This window comes from Equus quagga, chromosome 14, assembly GCF_021613505.1.
Source record: "Equus quagga isolate Etosha38 chromosome 14, UCLA_HA_Equagga_1.0, whole genome shotgun sequence".
NCBI lineage: Eukaryota > Metazoa > Chordata > Mammalia > Perissodactyla > Equidae > Equus > Equus quagga.
The window spans coordinates 80,541,914-80,568,466 of NC_060280.1; the positions used below are offsets into that span (position 1 = coordinate 80,541,914).

General features: G+C 44.8%; 1 protein-coding gene across 1 annotated transcript in view; it reads right to left on the reverse strand.

Annotated features, from left to right (window-relative positions):
- Positions 1-498: 498 nt before the first annotated feature.
- Positions 499-26,553, reverse strand: part of OPCML (opioid binding protein/cell adhesion molecule like) — a 453,264-nt gene continuing 427,209 nt past the window's right edge. Inside the window, exons 4-8 of the mRNA XM_046637504.1 lie at positions 17,022-17,159; positions 16,490-16,610; positions 15,853-16,004; positions 14,906-14,932; positions 499-617 (exon numbers count right to left, since the gene is read on the reverse strand). Of these exons, the coding sequence (XP_046493460.1) occupies positions 517-617; positions 14,906-14,932; positions 15,853-16,004; positions 16,490-16,610; positions 17,022-17,159 (539 nt within the window). The 3' untranslated portion in view covers positions 499-516. The remainder of the gene's footprint in view (positions 618-14,905; positions 14,933-15,852; positions 16,005-16,489; positions 16,611-17,021; positions 17,160-26,553) is intronic.

Below are 26,553 nucleotides of genomic sequence, written 5' to 3' on the forward strand. Positions count from 1 at the left end.
TTGGAGGGAGGGATATGTACATTATAATCAGGAAAATGGTCCATACCTTAAAAGACACGGATAATAGGACACTTGGATATAACTCTTGCTGTGCACTACATTGTAAGTCAAGTTGTGTCTTTAGAGTGTTTATCATGAGGCACATTTTTTTTCCCAAATGGAGCTTATGGTTTGGAACATGGTGGGAGGAGAGGTTGGTGGTGATGATGATGGGGAGAGAAGCAGAGGAAAAGGAAGGGCCAAGGCAGCAGGAGCAGATTCTATTTTGGACACACCAATGAATGATCATCCTACACATGGTAGAACCCTGCCCACCCCTCCCCCCAACCCCACTCATTCAAACTGGAAAAAACAAATCAAATAAACAAATCAAAACACCTAAAAATTTAAAAAATCCAGAAGAAGAACAGAAACAAACAAACAAAAAGAAGCCCAAACTGGTTTGCCCTCCGCAGTGTAGAGTAAAGTCTGTGATATGGAGAAGCAGGCGTTGCTCAGAGGACCTATGGTTTCTTATCAAAACTTGATGAAGAAGTGGGCAAAGAGGGCCCCTGATAGCCAGAGACACGCCAGCGCTCTAGAGGCCGAGTTTACACCATCAATGACTGCTCCAGGCCCTGTGTAGGGGAAAGAGAGACAGACCCATTAGCATGTACCCAAAGGGTACCATACTCAATTCCTGACAAGCAAATAAACAGACATGCTTCTCTGTGAGCATTCCCCCACCTTCCACCTCCTACCGTGGACCCTTCCAAGTCTGGATACAGGGAAAGTATCCATTGGGAGTATTGAGAAACTCAAAAGGGCAAATCACTGAGATGCCTTGACCGCTACAGCCTGCTCTTCAAGACTGGGGCTTGAAAAATTGAGGAAGTAGAGGGAGGCAGTGGCAGTCAGCTAGGCCTATGGGCTGAAACATTAAGGCAGCAGACTGGGTGAATGATACGGCAGGACTGTTGGCTGCTTCACAAGCAGCACCTCTAATTGTACACTATCCTTGGAAACAGTGTCCAGTGCAGACAGGGATGAGAGGGGAAAGGATAAGAGGCACGGGGGAGGAGAGAGACGGAGTGGAGAGAAGTAGGTGGAGGGGGAAGGAGAGAGGAAAATAAACATTTTGTGAGCAACAGGAGTCCAAGTGTCAATGTGGCGGACTTTTCGTCTTGTGTGACTTAGGTATTGTGGAAGCTCCTCCTGAAGTCACTGCGGAGGAGTGAGTAAGTATACTGGAGAGTTTTAAAGACTGGGATTGGGTTTACCCCAGTAGTCAGCGGTGCCTCCCCAAAGGCAACAAAGAGGACTCAGCATTCTCAGTCCAGCCTGTCACCTAGCTACTCGGCCTGACGGACCTCTTCCTTTGCCTCCTACTTCTTCCCTCTCGCTGGCCCTTTCACCGAGCTGCAGTGAGTCATTCTCATTCCACTGTGAAATCAGACCACAGAATCATAAGTGCTATTCCTTTCCCTTCATCTGCTGTCCTCAAGAAGACAAAGCACATGAGTTGGGATTATTGTCCTAACCTCTTCCAAGGTCCCGGGGGTGACGCATCAGTGTCTGATGCTGACCTTGTGCTTGGGGAAGTATGGGTCTCTCCCGTCAGCAGTGAGCATCCAATGTTCTGACTCCAGGGACTGCAACACGGACACCTTTCCTGCCTCTGATTTACAATGTTCACAATTCTCCTATTTACTAAAAGTTCATATTTATGTGATAGCTTGAGAGTCTGGCTCATATTTCTCTGCATTTTTGTTATAAAGGATTCATAAACAAGGGCAGGATCCAGACCCCATCCCCATGCTACAATCCCCATGGAGGTTCCATAAATGTTTATAGAAAATAGCCTGACTCTGGGGCTTCCATCAGTCCAGACATTTATCCTAAGGAATCATACTGGCCTGCAGAATGCACTGAGTTGGAAAATGCCCAAGTTGAAATTCAAGGTAATTTTCTATATTGTCTTCTGCAAAAGATGAATGATTTAGATATTTAAATGAGTTTATAAGGAAATGAGCAATGCAGATTTGTTAAGACCCGTATGTTTCTTTAAAGTATCTTGTGTTTTATATATATATATATATGATACATATTAAACTAGTTATATATAAGTGTATATACATGCATGTGGTGTATGTGTGTGTTTTTGTTTAATTCATTATGTTTATAATAACTTAAGGAGCAACTGAAGCTCTAATAAGCTCCACTCCAGACAGACAGAGGTCTTAGTGTAGGAGTCAGTTTATTCCGAGTTCTACCAGTAGACTTAAGCATTCCTGTGGATGTCATACTACCAGCACAAGGTTGGATAGAACTAAAACAAGGAGAAGAGAAGTATTTTAGGAAGGCAAAGCATAAAAGGGTAAGATATGGAGAGAGAAGGAGGCAGAATCATAAAGAGAAATGAGTATTTCTGATGGTGTGGCAGTGCCATAAGATGTTTGGTGCTGACCAGGCAGAGTTAACGACCACTGTCCAGCCTGAGTTGAGTGTTCCAAATTGTGGAAACAGTGAGGGTGAATCAGTAGACATAGAGGCTGCTCAGCTTGCTTAGGATGCTAATGATAACACATATCTATATCGTGCTCTCTGTGGTAAGCATGGCTCTAAATGATAAATATATATCAACTCACTTAATCTTCACAAAACTCTATGAGCTATGTACCATTGGCATTTTTTAAGTGGGGAGGAAAATGGAGAACAGAGCAGTTAAGTACCTTACCTCTGATCACACAAGTTATACATCTAGAGCGAGGTTAGAACTGAGTCACTCTGTCTAGAGTCTCTGCCCTTGATTATTACAACTCCACTTCCTCTCTCTGGAAAATGATCCTTTGTGCATGTTTTCTGGGGACCATAGCATCATGTGGTGAGAGGAATAATGGATTGGGAATCTGGAGATCTGATTTCTCTATGTGACTCTGCTATTCCCTCGCTAGGTGAAATCTCTTCTCTGGCCTGGGTTCTCCCGTCTGAAAACGAGCGAGAGGAGAGTGGGATTGATGACCTCTAAGGCTCTTTTCCTGTTAGCATCCTGAGTTATCGTATGAATGGAAACTCCACAGCTGGTGCTAGAAGGGACAGCTGGTGAGCAGCCAGATGGCCTTTTCCAGTTGGTATAAGGCCCTCACCACTCTGGCTTTCTGCACCTGGCATGTCATCTCCTGAGACAGCAAGAGGGCGTCAAACATTCTTAGACCCTAAAGTTTCCCTTTCTGGCCTCATTTTCTATGCAGTTTCAGGGAGCTTCATTCTTTAGCAGGTATGATGAGTCCTGCTTTATAGAATCAGACAATATGGCCATTTACTGCCAAAGCACCTTTGGTCAATCAGTCGATGAGAAATGACTGAGCTATTCTGGCCAAAGAGTTAATCTAATCCACTATGATAGAGATCAAATCTAGCATTGCTTTCATCCTACGGATCCTGGACACACTTGAGATTCAGCAGCTGGGCCAAAGGACAGTACAGGGAGGGGCCTACAGGAGGGCTCTTGGAATGTGTTCAGAGCAGGTAGAGCGTAGCTCACATCTGTGTACCCCTCTCTTGATTGGAAGAACGTGAGACAAAGGTTGTCAGCAATGAACTGATTCTTTACTTGCATCTTTACAGTAAATCTGATTCTACTGGAAATGAAGAAGAGGAAGCAACTGGGTTGGGTCTGTCCCATAGGGCTTCTGTGTGCTAAAGCCGCTCATCTGATTCCGCAAATGCTTCTCTGTGTTTTAATAAAGAAGAGATGGATTGCTGCTGTTTATCTAATTGTTGTGGTCCCATCCATGCTCACTCAGGGCTCACTTTTGCCCGTAGGCTGGTAGGAGGCTTTTACAAATTTTAGCTCAAGGAATTTATTACAGGGAGGCGAAGCTACTAGAGGAACTCTTCACCTGAGCTCGGCAGTGGTAGCACTAAAGCTTGAACTCACGTTTGCGGAAGTCTATTTGAGTTTGGCTTTCCTATACCATGGTTTCTGCAGATAACAGCTGCATGGACTTCTCTAGGTACATGGGACCCATGATAACACCAGTTTTAATTTCAATAAACAGGGTCAGAAATTCAAATGGTGTTTTCATTCTTCTTTTTTTTCTTTTCTTTTCTTTCTTTTTCTTTTTCTTTTTTTTTTTTGGTGGAAATAAGGAGAAATGTATTTCTTATCTCAAACCTAGAATCCAGGATCTGGAAATGTGAGGCAGATTTTTAGTTATGTGTTCTACTACAGAAAGCTAACCTGAAATGCACCTGGATAAAGGACAAGTGTTTGAAGAAAAGATGGGCCTGAAAGAAAGACTAAGGAGCAGAGACCATTGACACAGAGGCGGAACAGGCACCTGAGGAACGGTTTTCCATGCGTCTGTCTCCTCGGCTTCATTGCCTTATCTTTGCAGGCCTAACCTTCCTTCGGAGTAAAGTCGCTGACCACCATAAAACTGCAACTAATCCTGGCAACTTTGGAGTCAGACCAATTTGGGTTTCAGTCCTGACTGTGTCTTGCCAGTTATATGATCTCAGACAAGGTACTCTTCAGCTTTGTCACTGAAAATAGGGATAATAATAATGGGAGTTTACAGGATAAAAGATCAGTGATTAGCACGGTGCCTGGTGCAAAGTAGTCATGTGACCATGGTCACTGCTGCTCTGGTGGTTCCACACCTGCTACCATCCTCTTCTTAGTTCAGGCTAATATTGGCTTATTTCAATCTTTTCTAAATACCTTGAGTCTGAGGTGAGGTTCTGGTAGCTGAGAGTGAGGAGGTGACATGGGTGAGATAGGGAATCTGCTGCTGAGAGCGACCGTTGGTTCGCTGTGAGGCCCAAGGAGGGTGTGGGTACTGAGCAGGGCTCTGGAAGAGGTCCAAAGCCAAGCTCCATGGCAAGGTCCAAGGACAAAGGATCCATCTGGAAGGGAAACGGCCCCAGGCTAGCCTTGGAAAGCCAAAGCCATTGGCTCAGCGGGTATTTCTTGGTGCCTGCCATGCACAGGCTCTATTTTCAGAGAGGAAGATAGACACAGTCTTTGCCCACAAAGAGCTTGTCCTCTGTTAAGACCTTGGACATCCTCAGTCCTTGTCTAAATTAATGAACAAATATTTTTTTTTCTTTGGAGGAAGAGTAGCCCTTAGCTAACATCTGCTGCCAATCCTCCTCTTTGTGCTGAGGAAGACTGCCCCTGAGCTAACATCCGTGCCCATCTTCCTCTACTTTTTATCGTGAGATGCCTACCGCATCATGGCACACCAAGTGGTACCACGTCTGCACCGGGCATCTGAACCGGGGAACTCTGGGCCGCCGAAGCAGAATGTGTGCACTTAACCGCTTTGCCCCCGGGCCGGCCCCCAAACAAGTATTTTTTTAAACCCTCTCGGATTCTGAGAAGAAAGACGTTTGGGACAAATAATCCAACGCCACTTTCCTCCAGGAATATCCTGCCTCTTGGACAGTCTTAAGAGGATTGAATTCAAGTGTCAGAGGGGACTGACTTTGAGTTCTGGCTCTGCTACTCGCTAGCAGGACGGTTTTGGGTGGGATGGTCAAGTTCTCTGAAACAGTCTTTTTTAATGTATAAAATGAGGGGTGGTTTTGTCTACATTGGCAGAGTTGCTCTGAGGATTAAAGATGATGTGGAACATCACTGAGTACAAGGCTAAACAAATATTAGGTGAGTCAGAACCAGGACAATAATTCTTGATCTCTAAAATAGCATCTTTTGTGGGGATTCTGCTTTAAATAAAGAGACCCTGTGGAATTCTAGGTTCTCAAAGATGACTGTCACACACTAGCTGAAAGCAGGTTGGCTGTGGCTGGCGCGTGCCCTGGTCTCCCCGGAGAAGCCCTGGGGCGGCTCCAGCCAGACAAAGCTTCCCAGGGAAGGAAAAAGGCCAGTCTCCTGAAGAAGCATATTTGGAAGCCCAATTCTTTCTCTGGGCAAATGCCACACCTAAGGAACCTTTATTTCTGGTTAACAGCGACTCAATTCAAACAGAATGAGTTGTTGTAATGCTGTTACGAACATCAGGCTTCAGTAAATATTTTCAGGGGATAAATTGAAAGTGAGAACATGTCATTGAACCTTTTCCCCTTATTCCAGCCCCTCCTTTCTCACCCTTTTCAATGCTAAAACTTAATTGCTTCCTTCATGCCTGAAGTTGAGCATCTTTGAAAATAAAAGCTTAAGTGATGATACAAAGCCACAAAACAAACAGTGAATGACAATGACAACAACTAAATACCTCAGGGACAGATATGCAGACAAAAATAAGTTAGTCTTGAGCATATAGAATGAAAAGATAGAGAGACAGAAATGATCAAGAGATAAATTCCAGAAATGGTAAACGGCATAAAGGTCAATTGGTACACGCACTCTGGGCTGGAGGGAAGATGTTACGGCCAGATGTGAAGCTCAGCAGGGGTGAGACAAGTAAATAAAGAAATAGACAAGTAAATAAATAAAATCCACTTTGGAGAGGCTACTTATTTTGTTAAATTAAATATACTGAACATTAGATTTTTAAAAAGCAAATCTGATGGAGGGCTTAGGTTAGAATGAAGCATCAGAGCTGACAATCCTGGAGCTAAGAGTTTGCTGCCATATTCAAGGGGTGGCTGATCACCCTCTGGAGCAGCAGGTGTTGAAAATCAAAGTACCCAAACTCAGCACAAAGCTCCCAGAAAAAATATACAAGCTTACTGATGAGATCCTGCCTTGTAAGAGATTTCGAAGCTTAAAAACAGAGTGTACATTACAAACGATGAAGGTATTAAAATGTGTCACTGTTTCTCCTTTCCATGATTGCAATGAGAATATGGCACAGTTCTTCAGCAACAGTAGACTGTGTAGCAGTAATTCTACTAAAATAGCAGGTGGTAGGGTGATGACATTAAAAAAAGAAAAGAAAAAGTGACCCACAGGCAAGTTGAACTTGGTGATAACAGTGAGATCAATGAAGAATCTGAAATCTAAGAAGATACAGTTTTGTTCTGAAATTTGGATGGGTTTTGTAAGTATGAATATGAACTATGTGACCTTCCTAATGAGGAACCAAAAGGATAACGATGCTCTTGGTGATTAAAAGAGGAGCAAGGAAATCTAATTAGCGGATGCACGCGCTCCACTTGTTGGTGAAACATAAACCTATTTTCAGCAGTGCAGGCTTCAGCGGGCTGGTGAGGGAGCATCACTCCCCTTCAAAGGGAACTTTCCTCCATTGTCTTTAATTACAGTGAAGACATAGCACCGCGTTGTTTCACAAGGAAGATTAACCGGGCTTTGCAGCACAAAGAGGACATGCAGTTAAGGAGGCAAGAAAGGGCAGCCATCTTTGTTTTCTTCTCTTCAACATTGCCTGTTTTGTGCTCACCAAAAAGACAAAAGCTCAAGAAGTTAATTCAAATCTGTCAGCTCATCACAGACCTGAAAGTGACAAGACTTTAGTCGATGTCAAACCGTAAGCTCTTGTGTGTTTGCTGACATCAGCACACCCTGAACGCTCAGTGTTAAATTCTAAATGCTTAGTCTAATAGCCAGATGTCAATGATTCAGATAGAGGAGGCTGGGGGTGCGAGAGAAGGACAAGGAAGCTCATCAGGAATGAAATGTGAAATGTCTGCATATTTTTTTTCTAATATGTTGACATTTTGCAGGTTGGGGAAAATACAAATGATTACACTGCTGTCATCAGCTAAAAGCATTGGTATTTCTCTCTGACTCATTCCCTCCCACCTGGATTTAAATTGTGGATTTGGAAAATAAAAATCATATACATTATCAGCAGGAAACGGACAAATATGTGCAGCTTTTGATGTCTCTGCAAAAATAAATCATTTGATGAACATCTTCCTAAACGGTGAATTGGAATGTTGATGCAGTCTCCCTCACAAGGAACATGTAGGGGTGGAAAAAACGCACTAAATTTCAAATTAGAGCTTGGATGGATTGCAGGCTGGAATGCAAGGGAAAGCATCAGAGAAACAGTGATCTGGCTTCCTTGGATGGGAAGACTCCAAGTCCTTTTGGGTCGCTGGCCTTTCTTTGGTTTTTGAAGAGTTTCACACAGAGGCTATAACCCATGCCCCCCACTGACTGGAAGATATATTTATTAATTCTACAGATGTTTACTGGGCAATAACCATTGAAAGATACAGCGCTACATCCTTTAAGTGCAGAAACAAATACAAACAAAATACAAAGCTAATGGCAAGCTACCACGAGAACCCAAAAGATGAGTAAGCAATTCTTCAGGGGGGTTCAGAAACACTTTATGGATGGGGTACCACTGAGCAGAACCTTAAAGGATAAGTATGATTTTATCAAGCAGAGAAGTGGGCAAAAGCCTCCATCCGTGACCCCACAGACATACCGAAAGAGACAGTATACACATGGGTTAGAAAAAGCAGGGATTAAGGTCAAACAGACCCGGGTGCAAAACCTGGTGTTGCCTCGCCTTTGTACGGTGCAATTCCTATCTGCGGGAATTCAGTCACATCACTCAAATCCTCTGAGCCCCAGGCTCTCCTTCTATGAAGTGGAAATAATAACAGTACTTATGTCAAAAGGTTCTTAGCTGTCTAAAGCCATGTGTAGCTGGCGCTAATAGCCAGCAGCTTCTTCATCCCTCTAGTATAGCACTTATACTCTATTATGCTATTGTCACTGTCTATGTACGTGTTTGTACAGGTTGGGAGCTTTGCTCCTCTTTGTACCTCAATCCTAAGTCTAATTCCCAGCATATAGTAGGCACTAAACAAACATTTGTTCAAGAAATGAACTAATGGATGGATGGACGAAAAGAACTAACGGATGGATGAAACAGCCTTGTCAAGCCTTAAATGTGCAACAGGATCTGGCGTTCTGGGGCATGGAGATATCCAGCATGGTGGGTGCATAAAAGTGGGGAAACTTGAGGCTCTAAGGGTAGGCCGATCTCAGAGCAAGAACAGCTTCCTAGGCTTTTCTGGTAGGTAGTTTTCAGCAGGATGTGAACAGGTTCGCTCTGAGTTTTGGAAGGGTTGCTTGGCCCTGCAGTGGCAAATTGGAGAGGGATTACCAAAGATGAGGGAACCGGTAAGAGAATATCATAATTGTCCAGATAAGGCACATGCCACAATGTGAGTGATAGTGGAATGGAGAGCAAGCAGTCCAGGGGGAGGGCTGTCGCCTGCTTGCTAGGATTCATCGGCTAACAGCTGTAAGGGGTGAAGGAGAGGAAGAAGTCAAAATGACTGTAGAGATTCTTGCAAGAGTGTGGATGTGAAAAGATAAAGTGTACGTTTCAGGGGGAGGGTGTCCAGGAGAGAAAGACTGAGTTTGAGATTCCCACAGAACATTCACGGAGGGAGAGGGGCTTGCACTCAGAATGAAGGAGAGTACTGGAGATGCAGATTTGGGAGCTATAAGACTATTGCTCAGAGACTGTCACTCTTCCATGCGCATAAGGTTCCCCTGGAGAGCTTGCTTAAAAAGCACATTCTCAGGACCTTCCCTGGAAATTTTAGTTAAATGGGTCAAGGGCAAGGCCCTGAATCTGCATTTTTAAAACGCCCAAAGCAAGTGTAATGCAGGCTAAGATATTGCTTTGTAAGATGCTTGAGAACACAGAAGACCCCTCCTCCTCTCATTGTAATACTACCCCTGGGCAGATTTATGGGGAAAGTGGTAGAGGAGCTCGAAGCAGACTAAGACAGAAAGGGAAGAAGAAAGTCACGGCCCGGTTATACGGCATAGGCCAGAAGTAGGGTATGGGGGAGCCAAAGGGAGACCTGGAACGGAGAGGAGGCTGGGTGTCAGGAGGGACACAGACGGTGGTAGGCCTAGGTGTGAATGGCTCTGGAGGCAGTGGAGAATGCAATGCTTGCTCTCCCTTTAGAAGGTTTGGAGGTAAAGACATATGGGATAGTGCATGGAGGGCACACTAAAGAGAATCCTCAGAGTCCTTGCACCCACTCCTCAGGTCTCCCCTAGAGCTGCCTGGGGGAAAGGTGGGGTTGTTAGGACACCTTAATAAAAGCGAGGGGGGAGAAGGCCGAGGGAGGGAGCTGTCAGGGTGGGGGTGGAGGTATGAAGGCAGGGCTTTGAGCGCTTTGCCTACATGTACCAGTGGGGCACAGGGGATGGGGGAGGAGGTCGGCAAAGGGTGGAGGAGGAGAGGAGCTGGTTGATGCTGCCTCTAGTTGAAGAAAATCCGGCTTGAAGAGCCAGCCTGATATGTATATTTATTCTAGAGGAATGGCCGTTAGCAAAAGAAAATATACATTCTGTCCTCACAGCTTCCAGGGGCCGCTGAGGTAGGCTGTCATTGTGGCTGCTCTCAGGGGGCTGAGGCTTTGCCTGAGGAAAACTCCAGAGCCCAGATGTTGCCTTAACTGGCATATTTTGCCATTTTCATTTGCAGTGACAAGATTCCTATGAGTTGTCCCTTATCCTGATACTTAACTCTTAATGTAACTAATTTGTGTCGCTACGATTTCACAGATAAAATGTGAGAAATCTGTTTTTCTCTCTGCGGCATGCCCCCTCCTGTCTGGCTTTGTTTGCATTCTCTGTCCCTCTCCCCTGCCAGCTCCAGTAATCCAGACGTTTATATGGCTCATTAAGCGCATCACACTCTCTGCAGGGCCGGATGTAATCAAGTTCAGAATCTTCCCTGTTTGTGCTCTAAGGACGCGGAGATAGGGCCTCTGCTCAAGACCCAGTGGAGGCAAAGTGTTTTGGCAGTTGAGAAAAAGTGAGAGGCTTCCACGAGGAGTGTGGTGGCCAGCAAGCTGAGGCAGCCACACCCTGCTGCACACAGGCCTGGCAAGACTTCAAAGTGCCAGGGCTCCAGGTGGGCCTTCAAGTGGCTGCATGCACTCGATAAAGCTTACGTATACTCAGAGCAAGTTGCTTTTCAGTAAAAAAACATTTTTCTGTCACCATTTCCAAGGTTATGGGGACCTGGCTCTTATACTGTTTTCTCATTGTTTTCAAATTCAGAACAGAGACTAAGTAAGCTGGAAGTTAGCCGGGAGTCCATCTTGTTCTGCTCTTCCATTTCATGGACAGCCGTGGAACACAAAGTGTCGTGGTTCATCTGTACCAGAGGTGGAACTAGAACTCAGTCTTCCTTGCTGCTAGTATGAGTCTCCTCTCTGCATTCCCCTGCCTCTCCAGCACCTGCAGTTGCCCAGGGCTAAGGAAAGTATACAGTCTAAAATGCCACTTTGTGTTGGCATTCTCCCTGCATGAGCTGTCTTGTCTGTGTGGCTTTTGAAGGGATGGCAACTGGTGTGCAAGAAAGAAACATCTGATAGCAATGCCAACCATGGACTCATCTTTGAGTATCACCCACCTATATGCGTTGTCTGTCACAGTTTGCCTAGTCACTTCCTGTTTCAACCCACTCACCAACCCATTGGCTCTATAGCCTTTGTCTTATGTATTCTTCTGAAACTGCTTTTATCCCATTTTCCTTTATTCTTTGCATATAGGTAGGAAATAAACGAAAGATGTATTTGTATGAGAGGCCTATTATGAGTGCATGTTGTGAGGAGTTCACAGTGCAGAGTTGAAACGATCTCCAAAAATGAACTCACACAGTCTTTGAGGGCAAACACCAAAGCATGCCTGGAAATGTGGGGTGTGTGTGAGTATATGTGTGGGGACGCATGCGCAAATGTTTGGGAAGTATAAGTATATGGGTTGTAAATGTAAAAATTGTCCTTTAAAATAATGGGTTCAGATTTAGACAGAAGAAGGGAGATGTTGGTGTGGGAAATTGGTTCAAACAGGCCAATTGTTGATGTGGGGTTCCATCTAGAAGGTCATCCTCCAATATCCATGCTGGGTTGCCTAGTGTTGTGAGTTGGATTGAAACAGTAGAAAGAGCTCAGACAGTGGAACCAGAGTGCCTATGTTTAAACTCCAGCTCAAGCACTTAGAAATTAGTATGAGTTGAGAAATCTGCCTAACTTCTCAATTTCCTCCTCTGTAAAATTGGAAGAAATATAGTATTTACTTCCTACAGTCATTACATGAGACAAAACATGTAGAACACTGAGTCTAATGGCCCTATACATAGTAAGCAGTTGATAATAATTAGCATAATTATGGGAGCACGGAGGACGAGAAAGAATATGCATGGTCAGCAGAAGGGGTTGGTCAACTGGACAATATCACTCTGATCTTGTGTTGAAGCTATTGACACCCAGGCATAGCATAGTATCAGAGAACTAGGCTTTGCGGCGACCATAGAGGACATCTTTCACTGAAGAAAAAACCAAGGCATACTGAGACTGGCTTTCCCAAAGCCAGTCAGGCAGGAAGCAATGGAGCTTGGCCACAAAGAGGACTCTGAGACTCATTGACCCTACTCCATTCTGTCACATTTCATTCCTGGCAGCTGAACTCTTTCCTGGTATCAGGCACACAACCCTCCAACCTCTGCATATATTCATTCAACAAAACTTTCCTGGCCATTTGAAGTGTGTGGATCCCTGTTGATCTAAAGATCAAACCAGACATGGTCCTTACATTCATGGAGCACACAGGACAAAGGGGAAGAAAGATTCTAATGAAACAAACTAAATAAATGAAACAAAAGTAAAATTAAAAAAAAGTAAAAATTAGAAATGAAGTCTATCTGTGTGCCACTGCTGTGTCCTCATCGTTAGAAGAGCACCACACTGGTCACAGCTGTGGATGTGTATTTGTTGAATGAATGCTAGCTAATGCACTGTGCAGAGTGCAGCATTCAGAAGCACTATAGGAAGGGGTGTACAAGGGGGGAACTGATCTACTCATAGAGGTTGGGGAAGGCTTCCTTCAGGAAGGGATGCTGACAGGTGAGTGGACACCAACTGGGCGAAACAAGGTACAGTGAATTATGGGGATTGGTGGTGCTTTAGTAAAAGGCACAAGGGACTTTGGAGGAAAGGAAAGTACAAGTCCAGGTGAGCGATAATTCTGGCAGCCATATCAAGGGAAGCAGTGAAAAGATGGGCTGTATCAAAAAAAGTGTTGGCAGATACAAGTAGTAACCACAATATCTTGCATTTATACAACAGCTTTCTGTTTGTCATACCTCTGTGATGAACACTATCTTATTGGTAATTCACAATGACAATCAGCAGGCCAGGAAATATTATCCCAATTTTAACTGGGTAAACTGAGGCCTATAGTCTTTGTGTTTTGTCAAAGTAACACATCTAAACATAGCATTTGTGGGACTTGCTATATATGACCTTATTTAGTTCTCTCACCAATCTTTCAAGGCAAGTATTAATACCCCATTAGCATACATGGAGAACGGAAGCCTCAGCAAGGTTAAGTAGCTGATATGTGGCTTACTGAATTGGGATATGCAGCTACATCTTTCCTGTGGACTGAATTGTGCCCCCCAAATCCATATGTTGAGGTCCTAACCCCCAATACATATTTGGAGATGGGCCTATTAGGAAGAAATGAAGATTAAATGAAGTTATAACAGTAAGGCCCTGATTTGCCAGGATTTGTGTCCTAATAAGAAGACCCAGCAGAGAGCCCTCTCTCTCTGTCTCCCTGTCTCCACACAAGCTCAGAGAAAAGGCCATGTGAGAACGAAGTGGCCTTCTACAAGCCTGGAAGAGAGACTACATCAGAAACAGATGATAGATCTTCCTGACTTGATCTTGGACTTCTGGCCTCCAGAATGGTGAGAAAATAAATCTCTGTTTCGTAATCCCCCAGCCTATGATATTTTGTTATGACAGCCCTACAGACCAATATAGTCTGAATGTACAGTTGCTGTTGTTATCTGCTATGACACATCTCTTTCCTTAGTTAGTGGTAAAGAGGGACAAGAACCTAGATCATCTAGTTGTCAGTCCTAGCTTCCTCCTTATTGGCCATATTCCCTGCCACTGGCAACTCCACTAACTGAAGGGGTGGTGGCAGGGTCAGTGAAGAGCAGGACTCCAATCCTACTTGTTCCTCTCAATTTGATCAAGACATGAACATTCATGGATATCAAGATGTGGGCGGAGCCAGTGGCCTGTGATTGTCTTGGATCCAATGCAGTGAAAAGCAAGAGTTGCAGAGCTGAGTGCAGGTCTGGAAAATTAAAAAGTTACCACTTTCTGTGTGACTGAGATTGATCATAGAAAAATACGGCTTTGAGGCTTCTGCCTCTGGAGTAGAGCTGAGCGCCAGCTGTTGCTTCATCTCAACGTGTGAGAAAGTGTATGAGCATGTGTGTGTGTATGTCTCACTCTGCTTATCCTCTGGGTACACACTTTAGCATCAGATGAAGGGGCCAATTGTGGGTCTCAGCCAGTACCTGTTCATGAGCTATGTGCACTTCAGTGTTAGTTAATCTCTTTGGTCCTCCTTTTACTCATCTTTAAAATGGGGTTAATAACTTGTCTTGCAAAGTACTAATATGACGACTAGAAACAGCAAATATTTAGTAAATGGTAGACACTATTATAATGACTAATGATCCCAAGTACTTCTATTTTAAAATGAAGTTTCTAGCATTAAATCATTAAGCCCTTTTTGCCTTGGGTTAAAAGAATAAAACACTCATACTAGGGTGACTTCCCCATGGAGAAAATTATCTGATAATCCATTTGATCTCTGGGCTGGGTTCCTCTTTGTGCTGCTGTGTGCAGAAATAGCAGAATACTCACTCCTTTTAAAGGCCACCAAGTATAAGTTTACTGTTTTGTGGTAAAACCCTCTCCCCTGAAATGTCCAATGATATTTCATTTGTGTGCATGTGAAAGCCATCATATTCTACATGCTCGTTACCCAAATGGTGCAAACCAACCCCCCTGACGCCTATCCACTAGGGAGAAATAAATTAAGGGCGTGGAGCAGGCAAGCCTATCTTTGACGTAGGCTTACATTCTAAAGTGTAGGCATTCAGGCAGGCAGAGGAAGGAAGGAACATGCTGTACCCACCTGCCACTGCTGATGAGGGGCTTATTTCTAAGACACACACAGCACAATGCACACACAATGCAGAGAGAAAACAAAAGACATAGATCACACATTTCAGATGGTTGATGGACAAAGTTTAGTTATTGTCAATGCTGAAAGCTTGTTCAGGGTCTGAGGTGCACATGGACAAATGAATACCTTTTCATCCTACTCACCAGATGCTTCCCTCTAACCAAATCTCAGCAAATAAACAAATACATACACACAAGAAAAATCACAACGAGCTGGCCTTGGCCCATGGTGTGAAATGTTGCAGAAGGAGATGGACACAGCAGTGTGGGAAAATTGAGTGAGGAAGAGATAAGGGCTTCCAAGGGCGCCAGTCACGGCTCTGGAGACCTCTCCATCCATATGGGAGGGAAAGACCTTCAGAGAAGGGTTTGATACTCCAACTGTGGACAGAGCAGTCATCTTCATGAGGACTCAGACTACTGTTCCATTCATTCCAAGGAATGAGGATATGACATGGCAATCAACATGTGAATCATGATGGCAGCAGTTGACTTGGTTTAAAACTCTAAATATAAATCCCAGAATCATAGACTGTCACTATAGAAGGTATCTTAAAATTACATCTAATTTACCCCTCAGACCTTTCAATAGTGCTACAAGTGAACTCTTCCATGGTTCTGTCTTCTTTATGGCAAACAGGATTAAACATAGTTCAAAATTTGGTTTACTCCTTCTGTAAGGTGAAAACCTTGCTTTTCAATAGACCAGGAGATATCAATTACCTTGTAAAACATCACTGTATCACATGCTAGGAGAATGACAGGGAGAAGCATTCCGTATCTAAGGATGGTGGGCTGAGCAGTATGGATGGACACAGGCCAAGCAGATCATGCCTTTCTCCCTCTTGGTCCCTCTAGCTCCCCTGAGCCCACCGCACCCAGACTTCCTGCACTCACCATACAGTGTGATGCTGGCATTGGTGTTCCCCAGCTTGTTTGTGGCCACACAAGTATAGTTCCCATAATCCTTTTCTGAAACATTGAAGAAAGTCAGAGTGGATATGCGGCCTTTGTTCTCAATTCTCACGCCGTCCAGGCCGGTGGCTAGCCTGCAATAAGAGAAGGTACTACTGGTCTGGTTCTACAAATAAAGGGAGACAGAAGACAGGAGATGCTGGGAGTAATCAAATGAACTATAGATAACCCTACAAGGATGCTCTCCTCCTCACAAAGACCCTTCCTCCAACTAACCCAGTCCCTCTGCTTCAAACCACAAGCACTACAGCTTCCATTAGGAGGAAAACAGAAAGGATGCTTATGTTCCAAAGGCTAAATTTTTGTGGCTTCTAGTTGTTCAAGACTGCCATGTCTACAACTAATCTCAGATTATGAAAGAAAGTCAATTCATTTTGCCCACTTCCCAGTTTCATCCGTTTTTTTTGTTTCTAGTTCTAAAAAGAGACTGTTATAAAGGAGGCCACAACACATTTTGGTCTAGCAATATCTTTCCCCATGGCTTTATCATACTCCTACCATGTGGGGAGTGATCCATCAGCTCTGCTTCAGACATGCCCTACTTCCCTGTTCAAGGTACCTGGTGTCCTCCTTGAACCATTGGAATTCAGCCGCAGGCACTGCAGAGGCTTCGCAGCTCAAGATGCCTTTCTGACCAACTGAGACACCGGTGTTCCTCGCTTTTGAGATATAGGGAGGGTCTGTGGGGGAAATAGTGCAGAGTGATTCCATGAAACAGATGAAGGGAACATTCAGTCACCTGCTGTGCAAATGAATTTCTTGTGAGACCCCTTCTTCCCAGGTAAGTAACCACTTATTTTAGGAAAAGAACTTGCTTGAAGATATTACATTTACTCTAACATCTTAATCAAGGTTTCAAACTGATTCAAAGTTACAAACTGTCCCCATTAGCTAAAAGCTCTGATGGTCACAGGAAGACTCCAGGGGCAAATGGCAATGGAGGCAGAGATGGGGCAAACCAATCCGATAAAGTATTTTCCTGTTGGAAGCAACTTGGGTCTATCAGAAAATGGCATTGCCATTACTAGCTTGTTCCCTTAATCCCTATACCCTCTTTTGCCCTAGAACTCCCTGACAATGGATCAACTCACAGTTTACAGTGATTTTTACTTTCCGCACGTCAGGTGCAGCGACATCATTCAAGGCGCTGCATTCATACTCCCCAGACTGGTCACGTTTGATGTCAGAGATTTCCAGGTATTCATCCTCACTCACAAAGCCCTGGCCCTCTGGGAAGAAAGAAACAGACAGGAAACAAGGGAGAAACTGTGAATCTGGGGACAGAATTGCATTCACATCCAGGGCTTGTAGGAAAAGGAAGAGAAAAAAAATGTAAAGATGGGGTTTGAACACCAAGTCAAAGATAATAGGACACCATAGTATGGTCAAAACGTATGGCATTTGATGAAAGAAATTCTCTGCTTGAGTCTTGGATCAGTGTGTTTTTGTCCAAGTTACTTTAACTTTTTAGACCATTTGATAAGAAGGGGATATCATTATCTTTCTTATATGATTATTATCAGGATTAATTAAGAAAGTACATGTGAAATAACCCAGCACGTTACTAGACTTTGATATTTTAGAGAGTTGTCATAATCAATAACACAATAACACATGTAGGAATAACTTTAGGGTATGTTAATATGGACGTCTTAATTTTTCTCTATGTAGAAATGCCTTCGTCTACAGAACACAGACTATTACCTGTAGAATGAATAAGTGACTATTCAATATTTTAGTACAATTAGAAGCAAAAGCAGTTGATTTGGTTTCATACTGTGCCGGAGAAGATAGAGAGGAGAACGAATGAATGTGCAACCACTTTGCGACTGCTATGTAGTAGCTACTCAATAAACCTTTGCCAACACAAAATAAATGTGATAGCCCCAAAGAAGGTATCCATGGTTACTAGAACAGCCTCATGGATTTAATATCCAACTTTGTGGAACATTCTGGAGACTTTATTCTTAGGCACTTGTGAAGTTTGCAAGTCATGATCCAAAATATTCTGAGGCTGGAAAATTTACATTGCTTGCAGCCACCATTTTATATTCTTGCAATAATCTGGCCCCATTGCCTTATCCCCTACTCTACACCCTGTGATTCAGAGCAAAGAGAACAGACCTTCTGCCTTGAAACACAAATGTTCTGAGTTCTGAAGCACCAGGTTCCCGTGAAAACCCAGCCAACACAAAAACACAAAGGCAGAGGAGAAGGTATAGCTATTCGCATTTCTTATAGGCCTGCTGCTTCTTTTTATTTATTTATTCTTGTGAGGAAGATTCGCCCCTGAGCTAACATCTGTGCCAATCTTCCTCTACTTTGTATGTGGGATGCCTCCACAGCCTGGCTGATAAGTAGAGTAGGTCTGTACCCAGGATCCTGTGGACCCCACCTGGAACTTTAACCCCTGGACCACAGGGCTGGCCCCCTGCTTCTTTTTTTTGTTTTGTGCTCCAGGCTTTAGAACAGAATTAGCTTTCAGGGCGCTAAAAACTCATCATAACTTTCCTCACACCCCCGTAGAAGTGTATTCTGATCCAATGGGTGCTCAATCAACTAAGTCTGGGTCCACCGTGGGTGTAGAGGATGAAGGTGGGGTGTCTCTGGGGGTTGGGTTGATGGGTGGGGAGTAGGGAGGCAGGTTCTCTGGCATCCTGACTCTGTTCCAAGTCTAAGCCTTTGGGAATTTCCACCCATCCTGCCCATTTTCCCAGACCACTTGCTTTTCAGCTCTCACTTCCTTCTTTGCCTCTATCTCCACCCCAGGTCATGCCCACGCAGGTTCTGCTGTCAGTGTCTGGATGCTCCTTACCAAGACCTTCCCTAGAAGGTGTAAGGCCCCAGGCAAATACTTTTCAAGGGCCCTCTCTCTAGATAAATAATTTGAGTTACCCCAAATCAGCACCATTCTGATAGCCCAATCCAGGCAATTCCATGAAAGAAATCTTGCATTGGCCAGCAGGAGCAATCCACTTGCCAGGCCACCCTCCTGGAGCTTGTACCTGTTGACAGGACCCCAGGACAAGCCCAGAGGTGTGAGTTTTGGGACTTTGGGAAATCTGGATGAATCCATGTGAAGAGGGGCTTAGGGTAGAGGTTGAAAATGTGCCCTGAAGGGGAGAAATAAGGCCCAGGATAGGCCCATGCACTCCCAGTCTAGGATCTCAGTGTCTCTCCTGAATGTGTTGCTGGCCTATGCTGGTCCCAGGCACCACAGGGGAACTTAGAAAATTTCAAGAAAGACACTCCGGAACATGGTGCCTCCTGGGGTCTGGGGTAGGGCCCTGTCCATTGGGGTCTCAGGGTGGTGGGGCCGATCCCAGCCCTCTACCTCAACAGACATTTAATCATTCAGGCTAGTACATATCCTAATATTTTAATGATCATTAGAGGGATATAAACATCTTCTTATCTTTTTTTCCTTATTTCTCTTAGACAAAAGAACCTCAAAGTTGAAGGAGAATCTAAGATCACTTATTTCAGAAAATCTAAACAAGATAAAAATTTCCTTGCTTATTGAAATGATGCTGGTTGACTAAGTATTTTTCAGGATTAAACAACAATGAAATCAAACACACCCAAATGACTTTCCAGATTCACCAGACGTTTTCTACATTGAATACATATGGCTGGATCAGAAGTCTGGATTCCCACCACTAAGACTTCATTATTCTTTCTAATGTACCACAGTGTATTTGCCACAAGTAGTTAAACTCCCCTGCATCTAACCAAACAAATGAGCTACCTGCAGTGGGCCTGGCAGGAGCCTCGGGCAGGGTCGCTGACCCCCTTTCCTTGGAGAGAATGAGATAGACCTGCATCATGCTGCAAGGTGTGCACCAGACAGATGTCTTAAAGCCTCAGATAAGGCAGGTCTAGGAATGCCAGTCAATGTAGAAGTCTTGGCCAGCACAAAGGGCAGGGATCACTTCAAAGAAGATAGAGGCCAATGTGAGTGATTCTTCTCATTTGTATGAGTAGGACAGATCCAAAGTCCTTCATGTGGGATCACTGGACAACATGGCCACCCTCTGGAATGTGGGAATTTATTTGCACTATCTTTCATGCTACTTTTATGGGATGGTTATGTGACCCCAAAAAAGGAAGAAAGAGAGTGTTTCACCTAAAATGAAGATAGTTATGACCGTACTACCTCATTAAGCGAGAAAAAGAATTTTGTCAAATTTGTGCTATAAAGTAAGTGGTTCTCAGATTTTAATTTGCATATAAATTCCTCCAGAATTTAAAAAAATATATAGATTCTGATTCAGTAGGTCTAGAGTGGGGCCTGGTATTCTGCCTTTCTAACAAGCACCTAAGTACTTCCAAGCTGCTGGTCTGGGGCCCACACTCTAAGTAGAGAGGCTATAGGGCCCCATCGAGCGGCATTCTGGGCTCTCTGCTACTCACACGTTTAAAATGATCTGGTCTGGGAAGTGGCCAGTTGGTCAACAAGGCCTTCAGAGCACCCCTCACCCTGGCATCCTCGTGGAGCGCATCTCAAGAGCACCCTCTCTTAGCAGTATAGGGCTCAGCAGGGCACAGCGAGGCTGAGGATCTGGACCCTTGAAGCTAACTTTTCCATTGAGTCTTTATGATTTTTCTGCAAAACATACATCCTCTCAAACAGTTTTCTTTGATAAGAAATGGGAAGATGCTGTTGAAACTCCTCCCCATCTCAAGCCGACTGAAGGTGATCCAGATGCTGTTTTCTTAACTACTTTGAATCCTGGGTGAGATTTTTAAAGCAGAACAACTCTAAGTTGCTAAGTGCCTGGAGACCTAGGAAACTGCAGGGTTTAACGCTCTCCCTGCCCTTTCCAGCTCTGGTTGCAAATGTAAAATTCTGATTCCATGCTGCAGAGAAAGGGGCAGAAGGCAACGAATATTTTAATCCTCTTTGCTAGCTGCCAGGAAGCCAAACTGCTGAGTATGAAGACAGAGGGAGGGAAACAGGGAAAGAGAGAAACACATGAGGAGGAACAGGAAAGGAAGAAGGAAGAGGAGGCAGGATGTACTGGTGTACGGAAAGGGAGGCAGAGAAGGTCCAGGCAAGATGGCCTGGGTGTCATTGGAAAGATTCTAAAGCCACACTCAGAAGGGATTAAAAAAAAAAAAAAGGCTACGAGACTACAATATTTTCTCTGACAAACATGTGCAAACAAGCGCTCCAAGTCTGCCCGACAGTTTTGCTTTATGGTGAGATGTCCTGTAACAAGCCAGTAACCCAGAGGCGTTATCAACATGCCCTATGCATTCAGACATGCCAATATAACAGGATTGGAAGCAAAAGGAAGAGGATTCTGAGTCATTGGCAGAAATATATTAAAAAATGGGGGTTACTTCTTTCCACGGAGGAGTGCTTCGAAGAAGATAAGTTCGACTCACTGTATTAGCAAGATTAAGATCTGCTAGGATACAAATGGGGCCATTTATCAAGGGATGTGGGAGGTCCCTGGGCCAGGACCCCTCACATGCTTGGGGATAGGATGAGCAAGCCCCATGTTTCTGTGGGCACAAGGGGGCTTCTTCTATAGGGTTACGTATTCTGATTTAACACAGTGGCAGAAAGCAAAGAGCAAGCAGCATCCATGGGAAGGTCTGCTCCAGCTTAGAAATGGGGGAGCAGACAGAGAAACTGCCTTGGGGGAGAAGGATCCCTGGCGCAGCCTGCTGTCCCCGATGTCACCTGCAGTTATTATACTCATGCCCACCAGGAGAGAAGTGTGACAAGCGCTGGGTTAGCCACTGTCGGGGGTGGGGTTGATATTAAAGACAGGGTCCTCCATTTTGGGTAGTCTACAGTCTCACGAGCCTAGAACTGGAGTAGTTCATATTTTTCTGTCCCTAGGCTCAATTTTTCAATTCTTAATTATTTCTATATCCCTCAAGTAAGGCATGGTGGGTCAGAAAGATTTATTAAGGCTGGAAGAAACCTAAGAATTCAGGAATGAAAAGATGGAATAGGAAATCCAGAGTAAAATCTGGACGCTTCCTCACCTGTTTCTTCTCTTTCTTTTTCCCTTTACATCCTGTCCTTTCACGTCAGCTGTATCTAGGCCATCACTCTTAAGTCTGATTTTTCCCTTCTTTTTCCCAACCAATTCCCTAGAATTATAAAGTTGGAAGTAACCAAGGGGTCAAAGATTTTTGCCTTTCACCTTTTAGGATTATCGTCCCTGATGGAGTATCTTCTCCTCGTGTGAATATCTCTAGCCATGATTTCAGGGCATGGCCTGTTCCTTTGCTAGGTATAAGCCAAAAAATCCTCCAAAATATCCTCCTCATATTGAGGCAATCTCTGCCTGGCTTCTCCCTTAGAAATGACTAAAAGTTGCCTCCTGGGTGCCCCCGTCTCACTGTCCCTCTCATACGCTATGGAAAGCTGTGCTGTATCCAGGGAAGCTGCTTTGTGAGGTTAAATGTCAGCACCTGTCACAGCCTTTGCCGTGAGGCCTGTCAGGAAGTGACTCACAGTGGCACATGCCTGGGGCAGGTGCCATAAAAGAGATGAGCAGGAAGAGGATGAGAGCAGGGAGAGGGGGTAGGAATTTAAGGAGGCATCGACACAGAGAGGAAAAGGCATTGGGAAGAAATGGCCTGAGGAAGAACTCAGATGAGCAAGAAAGAAAGAGGAGGAAACGGGCAGCCAGAAGCAAGCCAATGGGTGTGGGGAGAGTGTGGGCAGCTGAGAGTCAATCTGGCTCAAATAGTAGGGTTTCTGGAAAAGCAAGAAAAGAAGTGTCCCTGCTGCTTAGCAAGGGGGGTTATTATAGAAGATCCCTAATAACAGTGAACTTGGAAAGTTGGAATCAAATGCCCAGATGATCATGTGCATGCTTCTGACCTCTTAGGCCACGACTAGGCTTTCTGACCCATCTTGGAGAATTGTCTCTTAGTCTCTTGCTCACTCGCCAAAGCTAGGTAGTCATTCAAGACATCAAGCAACTGAGATTTTACTCTCGTAAGAGGTGCACCATGCTTTGAAAAAAGTACAGGTGGGCTGGCATGTTGTGCATTTGCTGGAAAGAACAAGGCCCAGGAAAGGGGCTGTCTGAAGCAGTCCCCTCCCCGCTGCTTCTGTGCCCTTGAGGAATGTAGGGCGAGGGAGATACTCTTAGAAGTTCATGTGGGCATGTGTGCCCAAACCTTGTCACTCATCCATCTCCCTCTCCAGGATTCTGGCCAGTAGAACATAAACACATAAAATGAGTCACAAGCAGATCAAAATATCAGCTCTACTGCTGTCAAGCTGGCTGGCAATCTGAGCTTGGCATCTAAGGCTCACACGGGCCCTTGCCTTTCTCCCTATGAACGAAGACATCTGGACCTGTGCAGTAGGAGTCCTTGACTTGGGTATTGAGCCACAGGCCAAAAGATGGCCTGAGAGTAAGAGATGCATTGGATGGAGAGTCCTGGGTGAGGAACACACCCAGACCCAGGCAGAGGTAGATAAGGAGGATGACGGGAATCAGGAGTGCTGTCCTCACTTCTAGATGAAGGCCTTATCCCTGTTTAACTAGGTCCAATGGACACCTGAGGAAATAATCTTACCAATTACATTAGTCACCCCTCAGCCATGGGGGAGACGAAGAGTGAGTGGGGTGGAAGTGCAGGGGAAGCTGCATTCTGGAAACCCATGGGCTGGGAACAGAGTTTCTCCTTCCTTCCTAGAGATCTTCTGGCATCATTCTCAATCACAAGAGCCTCCTTCTTTTGAAGGATAGAAACATTAGAAAAATGCTGAAGTTGGAACTGGGTAAAGTTTCAGCCCTTGGCACAGTTCGGCTCGCATGACCTCCGTCTTGTACTGTTTGTGCTGGGTTCAGGGTAGTCACTCCATTGTCTAAATTGCAGGCACACTGAGAAGGATTTATGCCTTCTACTTTTTGAACGCCTTATGCATCTAGTGTAGGATAAACATAAATGCTTGCTCACTCCACATCTGATGGCTAGAGGTTTGGAAGCTCCGAAGCCCCCAGAACTCTCCCTTTCCACTTATTTAATCTTCTCTCTTTCTGTCAGTCTCCTCTCCACCCTCTCTGTCTTCCCCCACCCCTTGACTCTCCATAGAACACAGCGGGCAATAAGCAACTCCGGGCTCCTCCTGCATAATTAAACCAGGGCTTCTGGACAGCAGTACATTCCATCCTTGCCTGCTCCCAACTCCCAGATACATTCCTTCGCTGCATTGGAGTTAATGAAAAGTGTGATAAACCCACTGTTTCATTTTCCCTTAATCAATACAAGCAATTGAATTGTGCTAAAGTCATTTTGCTTGGGAAACTGAGCCTCTGGGTCAATGTCTCACTTGCTGGCAGTGACAGAAGCCCTTTGTCTTGGGCTCTGACAATCTTTCTCAGGCTGTGGCCGCCAGGACCTTCCCCAAGGGAGGGGTGGCTTGCCCCTGTCCAGGGCTGCCTTGCTGGCTGCCTTCCCTGAGACTGACAGTAAGTTGGCTAATGACAAGATCAATGTGTCACTGTGAAAGTTAAGTGAGCTGCTAGTGGGAGAAAGAGTCCATTAATAATGCTTCCAGTAGCTGGGGGCTCAAAGGAATTCCGTGGCACTGGTGAGTTTCCTAAGCCTTTCCCATTTCTGATGAGACAGCTGAGGATGACACAAGAAAGGCAGGACTCAGTGACTCATCCAGTGGGACTGTCCAGAAAGATCAATTCTGAGACACTGGGCTCTCTTTACTACAAGGAGAAAAGCCAAAGACAAGAAGATATGAAGAGTTGTCCCGGTAGGTGGGGTTAGGAGAGGGGAATGTGAAAGAACTGCTCTGCAATGAGGTCTACAAGGAAGTACCCAGGGGTATCGTGCCAGGTGGCATGTCAGAAGCACCCAAGGAGCACTTTAAAAATAGACTCTTGTGGGGCCGGCCCCGTGGCCGAGTGGTTAAGTTCTCGAGTTCCGCTGCAGGCAGCCCAGTTTTTCGTCAGTTCGAATCCTGGGTGCGGACATGGCACTGCTTATCAAACCACGCTGAGGCAGCATCCCACATGCCACAACTAGAAGGACCCACAACTAGGAATATACAACTATGTACCAGGGGACTTGGGGGAGAAAAAGGAAAAAAAAATAAAATCTTAAAAAAAAAAAGTAGACTCTTGTGCCCATGCTTACTGATAGGTTGAATTGGCCTGGGATGGGGGTGCAGCATCAGCATCCTCTAAGGCTTTCCCGGGGGCTTCCAATGGACGTCTAGGGATGAAAACCCAGGGCAGTACATTGAGGACTCCTGAGGCCTTCACTTTCAAAGTGCCACTTCCACCTGACTCCCAGGCTTCCTCTGCTGAGAAGGCACCCAGGGCCTGGTAGCACATAAGGCTATGCACATCTCAGAGCCTGAGCAAGCCCCCTGCTGACTGTCGTTGGCCTCTGCGAGGGTCATACAGTCCTGACGTTGGCAGGTGACACCTGGAAAGGGGGCCTTACAGCTGTGTAAGGTGATGACAGCCAGGGCTGGGCTGTTGGTATCTATGCCCTTCATCAGCCCCCAGTGGACAGGGATGCCCAGATCCTCAAGCACGGAGCACAAAGGTAAGAGTAACTTCTTTTCAAAGCACAGAGAAGACATATATTTAGCTTCATTTACTTACGTTCTGTTTTCTGAGATGAGTTCATCATGTGCAAGAAGAATCAGGACAAGAGATTTCTAGAATCCAGATGATACTGATGACTCAGAGATGACCTGAGTGAGTGACACAGAAATAGCCAGGGTACCTGCAAGAGTGTTCACTTACCCTTTAAATGGAAGTTAAGAGTGCACAGCAGAGAAAGAAGAGAGGGATTGGACACAGAGAGACAGATAGACAGACAGAGGCAGAGACAGAGACGCCAGGAGAGAGATGGAAAGAATGAGAAAGCAGAATGCAGAAAGCTGGGATTTCATACCCAGGCAGACAACTGGCTGAGGCTGGAAGCGGAAATCCATTTGGAGAACAGAGTAGCTTACTTGGGCTAAAAAAATAGCAAACATTTACATTCTAAAAAGTATCTCAGGGGCCTGCCCGGTGGCACAGTGGTTAAGTTCACACGTTCCACTTCTCGGCGGCCCAGGGTGGGCAGGTTCCGATCCAAAGTGCAGACATGGCACTGCTTGGCAAAAGCCATGCTGTGGTAGGCATCCCATGTATGAAGTGGAGGAAGATGGGCACGGATGTTAGCTCAGGGCCAGTCTTCCTCAGCAAAAAGAGGAAGATTGGTAGTAGTTAGCTCAGGGCTGATCTTCCTAAAAAAAAAATAAATAAATAAAAAACAAAAAGTATCTCAATATAAACAGAAATAAATATTTCTCACCAAAGGGACACAGAGGTTGAAGAAAAAAATCATTACTTTTAAAAAGCAGAACTTTAACAGCTAAGTTTTTGACAAAATGTTGAGGACATTTTAAAAGTTTTATTTATCACGTTTTCCTTTTTAATTACTATTATTTGTTCCAACAAGGTTAACCAACAGGGTTATTTCAATATTAACTAAAAAGTGACTCAAATTCTGTGCTTTAGTCTAAATAAATCAACTGCCTTAAAAAACTCAATAGCTAAAAAAAGAAATACAGGGGCCGGCCCGGTGGCACAGCAGTCAAGTGCACACATTCCTCTTCGGTGGCCTGGG